At 58.8% G+C, this 13,902-nt stretch overlaps 1 protein-coding gene across 1 annotated transcript; it reads right to left on the reverse strand.

Annotated features, from left to right (window-relative positions):
- On the reverse strand, positions 626–6,690 carry LOC102178685 (mastin-like). Its single transcript, XM_018039845.1, has 6 exons — positions 6,448–6,690; positions 4,045–4,105; positions 3,712–3,892; positions 3,236–3,510; positions 967–1,127; positions 626–881 (listed from the first exon to the last, which is right to left on the reverse strand). The coding sequence occupies exons 1-6, from the start codon at positions 6,688–6,690 to the stop codon at positions 684–686; spliced, it is 1,119 nt and encodes a 372-aa protein (XP_017895334.1). The 3' UTR covers positions 626–683.

The following is a 13,902-nucleotide window of genomic DNA, read 5'->3' on the forward strand; positions in this document are numbered from 1 at the left end:
AAGGGGACGACAGAGGATGAGATGGCTGGATGGTATCACTGACTCGATGGACATGAGTTTGGGTGAACTCCAGGAGTTGGTGATGGACAGGGAGGCCTGGCGTGCTGCAATTCATGGGGTCGCAAAGAATCGGACACGACTGAGCAGCTGAACTGAACTGAACTGAACACGCTCCAGAGACCCTTCCTGGGGGTGAAAGTCCTGAACCAACATCACGGGAGGCAGCAGGGGTGGGGGTTGGGATGTGATCAGAACAAAGTCACTGCCCTGCACTCACTGGAAAGGGACACACCCAGGGGCAAGGTTAACCCTCCCCCGCAAGCTCCCAGAAAGCTTCCCGGCAAATATCCCAACCCCCAGATGTGGCAACCCAGCCTGGCGCCAGAGTCCAGGGGGACCCCTCCAGGGTCCCCCGGGCCTCTCCCTCCAGCAAGAACAACGCCGCGATCCCAAACCACAGTCTAGGGCTGGCTCTTCCGAGTTTAATGGGAAACAGAAGGTGAGCAGCAGGCCAGGGGCCACCGCACTGCCGGCAGACAGCAGCGCGTGGGCTTCTCGCTATCTGTCCCTCCCAGACTGGGGGCCACGGTGTCTTGAGGGCGAGGGGGAGGGGGGTTGGGAGGACAAGGCTGGCCCTGGGGAAGAAGCAGGGTGTTGGCTGGGAGGGTTGGCAGGCAGTCTTCTCAGCGTGCAGACCCGTCCCCTGCCCCGTCTAGGGTCTGGGGGGGCGGGACATACTGGTGGATCCAGGACACGTAGCTGGTCACCCGGGTGTACACCCCAGGGAGGTCGCGATGGCCACAGACGTCTCCCCAGCTGACAACGCCCACCTGGACCCAGGTGCCATTCCAGCTGCACACCAGGGGGCCCCCGGAGTCACCCTGCAGGAGAGGCGGCCCTCAGCGCCCTGCAGTGGCCCCTCGTGGGCGAGGAGGGGCGGGAGGACGGAGTGGGCCTGGGTCCCACCTGGCAGGAGTCCCGGCCCTCGCTGCCCGCACACAGCATGTCGTCCTTGATGATCTGACGGGCGGCGTCTGCAGAGGTGTTCTGATAGTGCCGGTTACAAACCTCGTTCCCCACGATGGGCACCTCCACCTCCTGCAGGTGGTGGGGCGGGCGCAGCGGCCCTGTCGGGGGTCGGGGGCCGGGTGAGGGCAGGCATTCACTCTGCTCCACGCTGGGGCATCAGCTGTGGGCTCCAGGCCCCTACTGCCAACCCTGACCCTGGGTCCAGACCCAGCACCCTGGGGCACTGGGGCTCAGCTTCCCCACGGCCAGTAAACCCACCCAGTGCCAGGACACAGGGCTCCATAAGCCTAAGGACAGGACGACCCAGGACGGCATTCTCCCAGGAATTCTTTTTCCCTGGAGAAGGGGCGTAGCAAGCAAAGTGCTCTGAGCCGCATGGATTCAAGTTTTCACCTTCTGACATCTGAGACCACGGCAGACCCCAGCTTCTCTTTTTCTGTTTGTTTGTTTTAATTATTTTTTTTATTGGAGAATCGTTAACTTACAATGTTGCATCAGTTTCAGGTGTACAGCGAAGTGATTCGGCCATACATACACATAGACAGTTGCACGTATATAAAGATGCTCTGTTTCAGGTTCTTTTCCCAGGGAGGTCGTCACAAAGTACTGACTAGAGTTGCCTGTGCTTTACAGTAGGTTCTCGTTAGTTACCTATTTTAGGTACAGTAATGGGTTTTGTCCCTCCCCAGCCCTTTCTCTCCTGGCAACCACAGTTTGTTTTCTATATCTGTGACTATTCCTGGTTTGTAAATAGGTTCGTTTGTACAATTTTTTGGTATTCCACATATAAGCAATATCACACGATATCTGTCTTTTTCTGTCCTGACCTCACTCAGCACGACAAGCTCTAGGTCCTGCATGACCCTGCACACAACACTCTTTCGTTCCTTTTACGGCCGCGTGATATTCCGCGGTACACGTGCACCACGTCCGCTTCATCCACTCATCTGGTGTACATCTCCATTGTCTCCATGTCTCGGCTCTTGTGAACAGTGCCGCAGTGCATGTCAGGGCACAGGCATCTTTCTGAATTTTGGCTTTCTTCAGGTACATGCCCAGGAGTAGGCCCCAGCTTCTCGAGCCCAGGTTTGCTCGTCTGCAGGAGGACAGCCAAGGTCCACCCCGGTGGTCATGGTGAGGACCCATGAGGACCATAGGGGTAATTGCTGGGACCTGGCAGAGAATAAAGGCCCTGAGTCCCTAGTATCCCACAGATCTGCCCATCTGAGACCCAGGCCTCACGCACATTCAGCTCAAAGGGGAATCCCCTTCAAAAGATCAAACAGAACTAGTGGACGACCCAGAAATTCCATACCTGATCTAGACCCAGAAGAACTGAAAACAGATGCTCTAATAGGTGCTGGAAGCCTCAGGCTCACAGCAGCTTGACTCACAGGAGCCAAAGACTGGCAAACACTCAGGTACCCATCAGCTGGTGAACAGATACACAGAATGTGGTTCGTCCACACAGTGGAATATCACTCAGCCGTAAAAGAGGAATGAGGCACTGAGACTCACTGCAATGTGGACGAGCCCTAAAAACATGCTCAATGAGATGAGCCAGACACAAAAGACCATACATTGTACGATTCCATTTACAGGAAGCTTCCAGAACAGAGAGCTGGTGGTGGCACCAGAGGCTGGGGGAGGGGAGCCAGTGCTTGAGCAGGATGGAGCCTCTGTGTGGGGGGACGTTCTGGTGACCAAAGGTGGTGATGGTTGTGCAGTCATGCGAACGTACTTCATGTACAGTTAAAAGTGGTTAAGATGGCAAAACTTTGTTAGGTACGTGCTGGGCTAAGTCGCTCAGTTGTTTCCGACTCTTTGTGACCCGATGGACTGTAGCCCGCCAGGCTCCTCTGTCCATGGGATTTCCCAGGCAAGAATACTGGAGTGGGTTGCCACTCCCTCCTCCAGGGGATCTTCCCAAGCCAGGGATCGAACCCAGGTCTCCCACATTGCAGGAGGATTCTTTACCGACTGAGCCACCAGGAAGCCCAAGAATACTGGAGTAGGTAGCCGTTCCCTTCCCAACCCAGGAATCAAACCGGAGTCTCCTGCGTTGCAGGTGGATTCTTTACCAGCTGAGCTACCAGGGAAGCCCTTGTTAGGTATATTTCACCCCACTAAACAAGGAGAGGATTTCTCCACATCACAGAGAATAAAGCGTCTCTGCGCACGCCCACTGGGTCTCCCAGAACCTTACCTCCGAGTCTGATGTCACCCCAGCCGGTCACCCAGCACATCTTCCTTTCGGGGACCCTCAGTGAGGCAGGTGGGAGGGAGACCACCTGGACGTGAGGGGAGAGGGTCACAGGGGTCTCCAGTCTCAGCAGGGCTATATCCGCACCCCCTTTGGCAGACAGGAGGTGGTCGTAATCAGGGTGTGGGATGACCTCAGTCACCTTCATCAGCTGGTCTGGGTCATAGAGCCTCAGCTGCCCGACTTGCACCCTGAAGGCAGAAGCCTGCGGGCTTTCCCTGAGGGAGAGGGGCCGGAAGCCACTCAGAGGCCTGGGCTGGGGCAGGGCCAGGCCCGTCTCGCAGCAGGAACCGGGTTGGCCGCTGGCAGAGCCGTGGCTTTCTGTGCGGCCCAGCGCGCGGCCCCCAGCCCACACCCCCCTGTGCACCCCACCCCCGCTCCCCTCCCCAGCCACAGGGGCAGCGGGCAGAGTGACCCACCGTCCAGTGCAGTGGGCCGCGGTGAGCACCCACTGGGGGTGGACGAGGGAGCCCCCACACACGTGCTCCCACTGCTCACGCTCCTTGCTGTGCCTTCGGAGGCTGGCCTGCCATGGCCACCGGCCGGGAGGGGCATCATGCACCCCCACCGTGCCATGCTGCTCCCTCCCCAGGTTGGGATCTGGGAAGCCGAGGAAGGGTGCCATCAGGGACCCCTGCCCGGCTGCACACACTCAGTCCCTCCCGGGGGTCGACTGACCAGTCCCCTCTGCACAGGTACGGGGGCATCTGGGCATCCGGGGCAGGGGACAGGGACAGGGAGTCAGGACTCACCCAGGGACACAGGCACGAAGCCCCCCGGGCCTGGAAGGGTCAGGAAGAGCAGCCACAGCATCTGCAGGGGAGGGCAGGGGCCCGGTGAGGCACCCAGGGCCAGGACCCCGGGGGGAGGGTGGACAAGCAGGCCGAGTGGGGGCTTCCTCACAGGGGTGCACCTCTCACTCCCCTCCAGCCCCTCTGAGCCCCTTTACCCCCCAGGTGGGGTCCAGGGAGCTGCGAAGCACCTCCTTTCTTGGGCCTGGTGGGGACCGAGCTTGGTGAGTCGATCCACAGTCATTGAGGAGCTCCTGCCCCTACCCTTGCTGGTAACATCCACACTTTGCTGTGCGTGCACGCTGTCCTGTCCGACTCTGTGCGACCCCAGGGACTGCAGCCCACCAGGCTCCTCTGTCCATGGGATTCTCCAGGCAAGAAAACTGGAGTGGGTTGCCCTGCCCTCCTCCAGGGGATCTTCGTGACCCCGGAATTGAACCCACGTCTCTTCCATCTCTTGCACTGGCAGGTGAGATCTTTACCACTAGCGCCACCTGGGAAGCCCGACATCCAAAACCTCAGCTGCCAACCCACAACCAGGCCAGCGGAAACAGGCCCAGAAGAACGTGAAGAGGATGCAGGCTTGCTGGATGAAGTCCTGGAGCACTGGCCCAGGCTGGCGGGATGAGGGGCAGCATTCGCCAGTGATGGGGCCGCTTGAGCCGCGGGGCAGCCCTCAGGGGGCCACTGAGCTTGGCGGGGCAGCTGGAGCATGCCACCATCTGCCTGGAGCACAGCTGGCCACCACCCTCACTGCCACCAGTGGAGGGACATGGCACCCTGTCTGCTCTGAGGCTGGGGTTCTTGGAAGCTGTTGCTGAGACAGTGTGACCCACTGGGCCGTGGAAGGCAGGTGGATGGAGCCAGGCTGGGTGGAGGGCGATGCAGGGATGAACACTGCCTGCAAGGAGGCTTAGGGCATGCACAGCCCTCGTGGGGACAAAATGCCAGCCCTTACACCACCCTAGATTAGCCAGGGGGCCGACGGGAGTGAGGCAGCCACAAAGGAGCTGCCAGCCCCCCAGACACGGGTCAGCAAGTGCTACCCAGAAGGGGGCCGTGGCAGCCCACCCTGTCCAGCACCGTCCACTGTGTGGGGGGACGGCAGCTGTAGGACAGGGGAGAGCGAGGCTCAGGGTCCAGCCCACAGCCACTGCGGCCGTGAAGGGGACCAGCAGGGCCCCCCACTGTCCATTAGACCCCCTTCGGCGATGACCCGCAGACTCACCCCATCCCTGAGGTGTCTGAGCTCCGTCTGGCCACATGGACATCTGGGCCAGGCCTGCAGCCCCGGGCCGTCACAACTGAGGTGGCCAGGGGTGCGCTCTGCACGTCCCCTGCCCTCCATTGTGACACAACAGCCCTCCTCCTGGCGGTCACTGTCACTGTCCTACCAACAGGTTGCCCCTCCTTCTTGCCCAGGGGCCTCTGGACACAAAGCCCCGTACAGCCAGGCATCAACCGCGACTTTGCTTTCAACACCCTTACGACACTGGGACCCTTTGAGGGGCCGTGACCCTTGACCTTGCAAAGTGCAGACTTGTGGGCTCCGGGAGCACCAGTCCCCACTGAGTGTGACAGTGGGCGAGCCCCGCTCCCCTTGCGCCCTCTCGCACACCGCATGGCCCCCACACTCCGCTGGGGAAACCCTGCTCCTCCACGGCACCCTGCTTCCCTCCAGGGGCGCTGCTGCCCCCTGCCCCCACTCCCCTCGTGAGCCCTGCTCCCCCCTGCCCCCGGGGCCCCCACTCCCTCCATGGCCCCTGCACCCTGATTCCACAGTTGGAGACACAGCTCCAGAGAAGGCCGGCAATTCTGCCTGGGTTTCGTCCAGAGGACAGCCCGCCCCATGACGTGTCACTGCCCAGCTGGGCCACTGGCCAGTGGTTCCCACGTGTGCCCAGAGGGCGCCCGGCCGTGGGCCTCTCTCTCGCCTCCTAAGCTCAGAGTGGGTCTGGGCGCTGACACCATGGGACAGGATTCAGACACCCGAGTTCTCGGATATGGTGCCAGCCGACTTCCTGCAAAATCACAGGTGGACATGCCTCCATCACCACAGGAACAAACCTCTGGCCCTTCCAGGAGCAGAAGCGCTGGCATGGGCCTCTGTCCACAGGGCCAGTTGCTCCCTGGCAGAATCGTGCCATCGGGGCGGGCGCTGGCGTCCGTTGCTGGGAGGCTAAACCAGCCCTGTTGAGTACGCCCCCACCATGACCACCTTTCCACCAGCCGCCTGGCCGGCTGGGCAGCACCCAATGCGCTTCGCTCCCAGCGGGAAGAATGGCGGGTGCCGCCGCCCGCTGCTGCTTTGAAGTCAGTGTTGCCCACCCCCCAGCTTGGGACCCCTAAGTATTCGACTCGTACCCCCCCGTCCCTCCAGATCAGACTGGAGCTGGGTGGTCCCTCGATCCAGTGGTGGGTCTCCTTGTAAGAAGAGGTGAGGGCGCTGGGAGACAGAGGAGACAGCCGTGGAGGGGACAGAGGCCCAGACAGGAGGATGCGGCCACCACCAAGGATGCAGGTGACCCTGGATGCCGGGCGGTCCTCCGGAGCCCCCAGGACACCCTGAGCTGGACCCCGGCCTGCAGCCGCGAGGAGGCCTTCCATTGCTGTAAGCCCCCACCTCCCCTATCCTTGGCAGCCCACCAGGAAGAGCCCACCCAGCCGCTGCTTGGCCACAGCCTCAGGCAGGGACACCCAGAGCCGGCTCTCCTGGGTCCAATGAGCTGCACAGAGAGGAGGCGGGGGAGGCCGTGACGCTGGCCCCACCTGAGGGCACGGTCCAGCTGCCCCCTGAGCTGAGGACAGGGGCCGGGCAGGAGGGTCTCAGAGCAGGGGACGGTAGAGGACGAAGCTGAGTGGAGAGTGGGCGTCGGGGAAGGAGCAGTGAGGGCCCCCTCCTCAAACACCCGGGGGGTCCGACATCGGCGGTGCGGCCAGCACCCCGGCTCCTGCCCGGGCTGAGGGGCTGAGGAGCCGCTGCGGCCGCTGTAGCACAGGCAGGAGGCCACTCCAGGAAGGCGGGGCCACGGCGGTGCCCTGCAGCTCACCACCCCAGCTGGAACCAGGTTCCCCTCCGGTCACAGCACCGCACTCCGCAAGCTCAGGTCTCCAGGGACCCATCACTCCCTCTGGGGTCGGAGTAACCAGCATCCTTCCTGCTCCTCCGGGGGGGCCCAGAACCTCAGGAGATGTTCAGGTCTCTACAGAGAACAGCCCAGATCCCAAGAGGCCAGGGCGCCATCACGGGGAGAGAGCCTGCACACAAGAGGGGAGGGGTCCTACAGGCCCTGGGTACAAGCTCTGGGTGAGTGAGGGGCCTCCTCCTGACCCCCCACCACCCATCCACCCATGGCGGTGCGTGTGGGTGTGGAGCTGGCTCAGCTCCAGGGACACATCACAGAGGTGAAAGCCAGGAGCCCCGGGCCCCCAGGGCCGAGCCTGAGCCTGGGCCCTGCCTTCTCAACACCCCCAAGCCCAGGTCAGGTGAAACGGGCTGGAGCGGAGCCGGGGAGAGGGGGGCGCGACCGCTTCCGAAAAGAACGCCGAGGGAGAACACTGGGGGCAAAGACAGGGTCTGAACGCGGCCATCGGATCTGCCAGAACCAGAAGCAAGAAGTTTGAGGTTCATGGGGGACAAGCCTCCTGACTATTATTGGCAGATGATGTGATTTTCTTCCCGGAAAAGCCAAAAGCTTCAACTGAAGAGGTTTTCAAGTTTCTTAAAGTGTCGACATGGAAGATAAATATTCTAAACATAAATAAGTAGAGAAAGAAAGAAAGTCGTCCCTGCCTCCCAGGGATAACTGTGGGACGGGCCAGGCCAGAGCCACATCGGCGCCCCCACCTCCTCTAATAGCTGCACAAGGAATGTTTGCAGGTCTGTGATGACCGCAAAACTCTCCTGAGAAAGGGAACAAAATGCCATTCAAGGTGAAGTGAAGTCGCTCAGTCGTGTCCGACTCTTTGCGACCCCATGGACTGTAGCCTATCAGGCTTCTCCGTCCATGGGATTTTCCAGGCAAGAGTGCTGGAGTGGATTGCCATTTCCTTCTCCAGGGGATCTTCCCAACCCAGGAATCGAACCCAGGTCTCCCGCATTACAGGCAGACGCTTTATCGTCTGAGCCAGCAGGGAAGGGCTGTCATCAAACATCAACCCTTCAGACCCCACCGTGATGTGAACTGCAGGCAAATCTGCTCGTTTTCCCGAGGGTGTCTGGAGGGAAATTCAGGGGAGGGCGGCCACGGCGCAGAGCAGGGGGCGGCCACGGCGCAGAGCAGGGGGCAGCCAGCACATAGTGTTGTCGTGATGCAGACAGAGCTCCAAACTCACAGCGGAGGGCCCGCCGGCTTTCAGTGCTCACTCCCTAAACCCCGGCCACAGAGAGGCCAAGCAGCCGCAAGTGACTAGCATCAACTCAGAGGCAAAGAAAGAGGCCACAGCGCCGTGTCCACGTCTGATGGGCAAGCGTTTGGACACTGGGAGGAGGAGACAGAGAGAGGGAGCAGCAACGGGCAGAGGGCAGAGGGCAGAGGGCAGATGGGCTGACTCACGGGGCTGCTGGAGCGCAAGTGCACAGACAAGCCTGCAACATTCTTCGCCATTACAAGTGTCCACAAGAACCATGCATGCGGAGGTGGAGCTTCATAACCTAAACCTCTTCCCCTCTCGAGTCCCTGGTCACCCTCCTCTTCCCTCCTGCTGGCCTGGGCCCCACTGTGGGGCCACAAGGAGTAACGGCAGGCCCATCATTTAAAGCTTCTTCAGTTCAGTGCAGTTCAGTCGCTCAGTCGTGTCCGACTCTGCGACCCCATGGACTGCAGCACGCCAGGCCTCCCTGTCCATCACCAAATCCCGGAACTTACTCAGACTCATGTCCATCGAGTCAGTGATGCCATCCAACCATCTCATCCTCTGTTGTCCCCTTCTCCTCCTGCCTTCAATCCTTGCCATCATCAGGGTGTTTTCAAATGAGTCAGTTCTTCGCATCAGGTGGCCAAAGTATTGGAGTTTCAACTTCATCATCAATCAGTTGGATGAATATTCAGGACTGATTTTCTTTATGCTTGACTGGTTTGATCTCCTTGCAATTCAAGGGATTCTCAAGTCTTCTCCAATACCACAGTTCAAAAGCATCAATTCTTTGGCACTCAGCCCAATTCTCACATCCATACATGACTACTGGAAAAACCATAGCTTTGACTAGATGGACCTTTGTTGGCAAAGTAATGTCTCTGCTTTTTAATACGCTGTCTAGGTTGGTCACAGCTTTTCTTCCAAGGAACAAACATCTTTTAATTTCATGGCTGCAGTCACCATCCGCAGTGATTTTGGAGCCCAAGGAAATAAAGTCTCTCACTGTTTTCATTGTTTCCCCATCTATTTGCCATAAAGTGATGGGACTGGATGACATGATCTTAGTTTTTTGAATGTTGAGCTTTAAGCCAGCTTTTTCACTCTCCTCTTCCACTTTCATCAAGAGTCTCTTTTTAGTTCTTCACTTTCTGCCATAAGGGTGGTGTCATCTGCATATCTGAAGTTATTGATACTTCTCCCAGCAATCTTGATTCCAGCTCATGCTTCATCCAGTCCAGCATTTTGCATGACGTACTCTATATATAAGTTAAATAAGCAGGGTGACAATAGACTGCCTTGACATACTCCTTTCCCAATTTGGAACCAGTCCATTGTTCCATCTCCGGTTCTAACCTGCTTCTTGACCTGCACACAGATTTTTCCGGAGGCAGGTCAGATGGTCTGGTATTCCCGTCTCTTGAAGGATTTTCCAGTTTGTTGTGATCCACACAGTCAAAGTCTTTAGCATAGTCAATGAAGCAGATGTTTTTCTGGAATTCTGTTGCTTTTTCGATGATCCAACAGATGTTGGCAATTTGGTCTCTGGTTCCCCTGCCTTTTCTAAACCCAACTTGAGCATCTGGAAGTTCACGGTTCACGTACTTTTGAAGCCTTTGGACAACTGGCAGCAACGGTCAGTGGGTGGTGGTCAGGGCCTCACAATCTCCACGGAAGCTTGTCTCCTTGTCCCCCCACCATGACCCACCTGCTAGCATCACTCTGGGCTCAGGGCCCAGCGCCCTGGGAGAGGTCCCCACACCTCAGTGTTGAGCCCAGCCCCTGTCTGGCCATTTCCCCCAGAGCACCAGCCATCCCGGGAGTCCTTAGGGGCAGGGCATGTCTCCAATTTGTCTCTGGCCCTGAGGCCATGGTGGGCAGGGGCAGGGAATGGAGTGGACACAGTTTGCAACCCCCAGACACTAACAGAAAAGCTCCCAGGGGAGGGCACCTGGCAGGATGCAGCCACCAAGGAGAGGCAAGGAGCAAAGACCTCTGTTTCTTGGGTCCGAACCCTCCCCCATCTCTGCTCCACGTTTTGTCTTTAAATTTGTTTGAAAGTTTAACTAAGATCCAGATTAAAAACAAAAACCATAGCGCTGTATAGGAACAGAAAGCACTGTCACTTGTCATAAACAGAACTGCAACACAAACTCTCCTGCTCACACACCCTCCCTGCAAGGCTGAGGCCCATCGGGACCCAGAACCTTGGTGGGGGCGCTCACCAGGTCCTGCCTGGCGGCCTCACGCCTAAGGGCCCAGCTACACCTGGGCGGTCTCCCCTCTGTCTCCCCTCAGCTCGCTCCTCTGCTGGGAGTCACGGGCCTCTGGTCCTCCTTGGACAGCCAGCTCTTCAGGTTTGGCTGGCTGTCTCATTGGTTTGGTGTGTGTGCTCTGCCCAGGTGCCCACGGACCTCCACGCGTGCTCCGGCCTGGCCCACGTGTGCTGGCGACCTGCTGTCCTGACCCGTCTGGATTGAGGGGTCACCAGAAGGTGAGATTTCAGGCCATTGTCGCCATCTGCACCGTCGTTGTCGTAAAGCACAGAAGCTTCGTATGTGCTGCTGTAGCCATTTAAAGTGAAGGGCTCAAGTAACACTCACAGTGTTATTTGACTCCCACCTCTTTCTGACTCCAGAACATTTCCAAGGCACGAAAGGAAACCCATCCCCGTGAAGGCACAGCCCCCCATTCCTCCCCGCACCACCACCCCCCACCCCGGGTGACCACCCATCCACTTTCCATCTGCCTGTGGATTTCCTCATTCTGAACATCTTGTACAGAGGGGGAGACAAGCTCCGTGGTCTTCAGTGTCTGGCTTCCCTCGCTGGCTCAGCACGTTGCCGGGTGCGTCCACGTGGTGTGGGTGTGGGCCGGATGCCATGCCCTGTCTGGATGGAAGGGTCTGCGGACCCATCTTCCCCTGAGGAGCCTGAGGGGTGCTCCTGTTTCTTGCCTGCCGTGAACAGGGATGCTGTGAACACACATGGACACGTCTCAGTGTGAATGTCTAGTTTCAGTTCCTCTGCATGTTCGCCTAAGGGCGGAGGCGGTGCTGGGTCACATAGCAAGGAGCTTTCCACGTTAAACCCAACCTGCAGGGGTGGGCCGCCCACTTATCACCTGACGTTACAGCTACCCTCACCCTGCTGCTCTGGCTCCTTCACAAGCAGCCTCCACCATCCGGCTCCATGTCCACTCCTCCACAGGCTCCTCTGCTCGAGCCCCACAAGCCCTGCCAGGCGGAGAGCTACGGGCAAGGCCCAGGCTGTGAGCCTGGCAGAGGCCCTGGATATGGGTGGTGGGCCACACAGGGAAGGAGGCGGGCTGCCCTCCCTGCTCCAGGGCTCTGGCACTGCCCCTCTGAGACTGTCCCCCTGCTCGAGGACAGGCTTCCAGGGACAGAGCAGCTTCAGGGACACACACACGGTCCTGAGCGCCACTGGGGCCTGGAGTCCTCCAGGACGTGGAGTCTGAGCTCCAGGAAGCTGGGAGGGACGTGTCACAGTGGCCTCGGAGCACGCTGGTGTTGGCTCTAGGCTCATCACTCAGAGTGGGGACAGAGAACATCTGCCCACAGATAGTTCCCGGGCCCGAGGAGCCTGCAGTAAAAACAATCAAATTAGAGGATGAAGGAGACATGCCAGCTGCTTGTAGAATCCCTCAGTTTAAAGCCAAGAGAAAGGCTTGCCTTTGAGCCGCTGTGGCTACTTCAACACCTCTCCACGTCCTGGTATCCTTGTTCCCTCCCATCCCCAGCCCACTTTAACAAGAAAGGACAAGCGAGGCCCGAATCGGGGCATGTTAGGGTCAGGTAAGGCCATCAGGCTTCAAACTCAGAGCGCGGTTCAGTTTGCACTGTTCTTTAAGTGCAAGGCACAGGGACACCCCCTATCCAGCTGTGTAAGAAGCCTCCTTTCAGCAGCTGCTAAATGTGCAAACACTGCTGGTCTAGTGTGGACCGGCAATGCGGCGGGCCGGGGTCGAGCCTGCCTTACCTGCCGCCGAGCTGGGGCGGCGGCGGCGCTTTGCTGCCACCTGGCGGCCGAGCTCAGGGCGAGGCGCCGCGGTCTCCTTGCCGCCCGCCGAGCCAGGTGAGCGCCGCCGGCCTCCCGGTTATTCCGCCTGGCCCCCTGAAAGCTCCTCCCCCAAGCTGGGCGCGGGTTGCGGGGGAGGGCCCCGAATCGAGGGCTGTAGATCCTGTGGGGTCGGCCTTCTGGCGCTGGGAGAGGACCGGGAGGGGGCTGGGGCTTAGAGCAGGCAGGAGGGGACGCAGGAGGGGAAGGCCTGGCTGCGGTGCTGGGGGAGGGGAGGGGAGGGGAGGGGAGGGGCGCAGGGGTGCAGCAGCGGCCCGGGCCTCAGCCTCGCCCTTGAGGTAGAGCTGGCTGAGTGCGGGGAGGGGAGGGCCGAGTGCAGGGGACTTGACTTGGCCAGCGGCTCTGGGGTCCTCAGAATGCCTACTGAGATGTCGGGGGCTGAGTCTGATAGGGTGCCAGGGGGAGACGCTGAATCACGGCTCATGCAGAGGGAGGGCTCTGGAAACGTTCGCAGGCGTCCCCACCTGCAGGGCGTGGGAGCCTGGACCCTCCGGGGTGTGCCCAGCTCACCCCTGAGCACCCTTTCTCTCTCATTGTCTTGTAGTAGTAAACATGTTCTCCCATCTTAAGATAAAATAAAAACCAACCAATCCTTTCTTAGCCCTGGGCTCAATGACAAGGCAGGGAGTGAATGAACCTATGACCAGTTAGGAAGGCACCCCCACCCCACGTCCTCAGTCTGTTTCATGGGGGTTGGGAGCCAGGCTCTGTTGGGGCCACGTTCTTTCTGCTCTGAGAGGAATGTCCAGCTGCCCCAGGTGACGTTATCCTCCTCTCGTAGAAAGGCTCGTGACAAATATTTCTCACCCTGGTGGCTCAGCTCTCTGCAGGACACATGGGAGCATAAATAAAGACCCACCCTTTCCCAGTCAGTGGGCACCCATCCTATGCCTCCTTGGCACGCTTTGCAACCCACAGATACCCCAGAGTGGGAAGTCCAGAAGTTTGGTTCTCTGAGGATGGCTCCCAAGCTCAGGGAGACAGATACAGTCCTTGCAAGCCCTGGACCTTCCCATCTTCCAGATTTTTCCATGGCAATTATATAACCACAAAAATGTTTTATGTAACCACCATCTCACACAAGGCTTCTCCATATTCCAGCCAACACTCTTTAATTTGCATTTCTTTAGCGACTAGTGGTGTTGAGCATCTTTTCACATGCTCATTGGCCATTTGTATGTCTTCTTTGGAGAAAAGTCTTTTCAGACCCTGTGCTTGTTTTTGAACTGGGTTTGTTCTGTTGATGTTGAATTGTAGGCACTCTTTATATATTCTAAACGCTAACCCCTTATCAGATATGTAATCTGTGTTTTTTCTCCTATTCTGTGGGTCACCATTTCACCCTGGTAATAATGTCCTCTGATGC

Source organism: Capra hircus, chromosome 25 (genome assembly GCF_001704415.2).
Source record: "Capra hircus breed San Clemente chromosome 25, ASM170441v1, whole genome shotgun sequence".
In the NCBI taxonomy this organism is placed as follows: domain Eukaryota; kingdom Metazoa; phylum Chordata; class Mammalia; order Artiodactyla; family Bovidae; genus Capra; species Capra hircus.

What these genes read in the sequence shown, in the direction of transcription:
- LOC102178685 (XM_018039845.1), bottom strand. Translation starts at nt 6,690, where the DNA reads ATGGAAGGCCTCCTCGCGGCTGCAGGCCGGGGTCCAGCTCAGGGTGTC. An exon ending in CTTCGTGCCTGTGTCCCTGG is followed by an intron (nt 3,893 to 4,044) that starts GTGAGTCCTGAC and finishes TCGGCTTCCCAG; the next exon opens with ATCCCAACCTGGGGAGGGAG. An exon ending in AGGGCCGGGACTCCTGCCAG is followed by an intron (nt 882 to 966) that starts GTGGGACCCAGG and finishes CCTCTCCTGCAG; the next exon opens with GGTGACTCCGGGGGCCCCCT.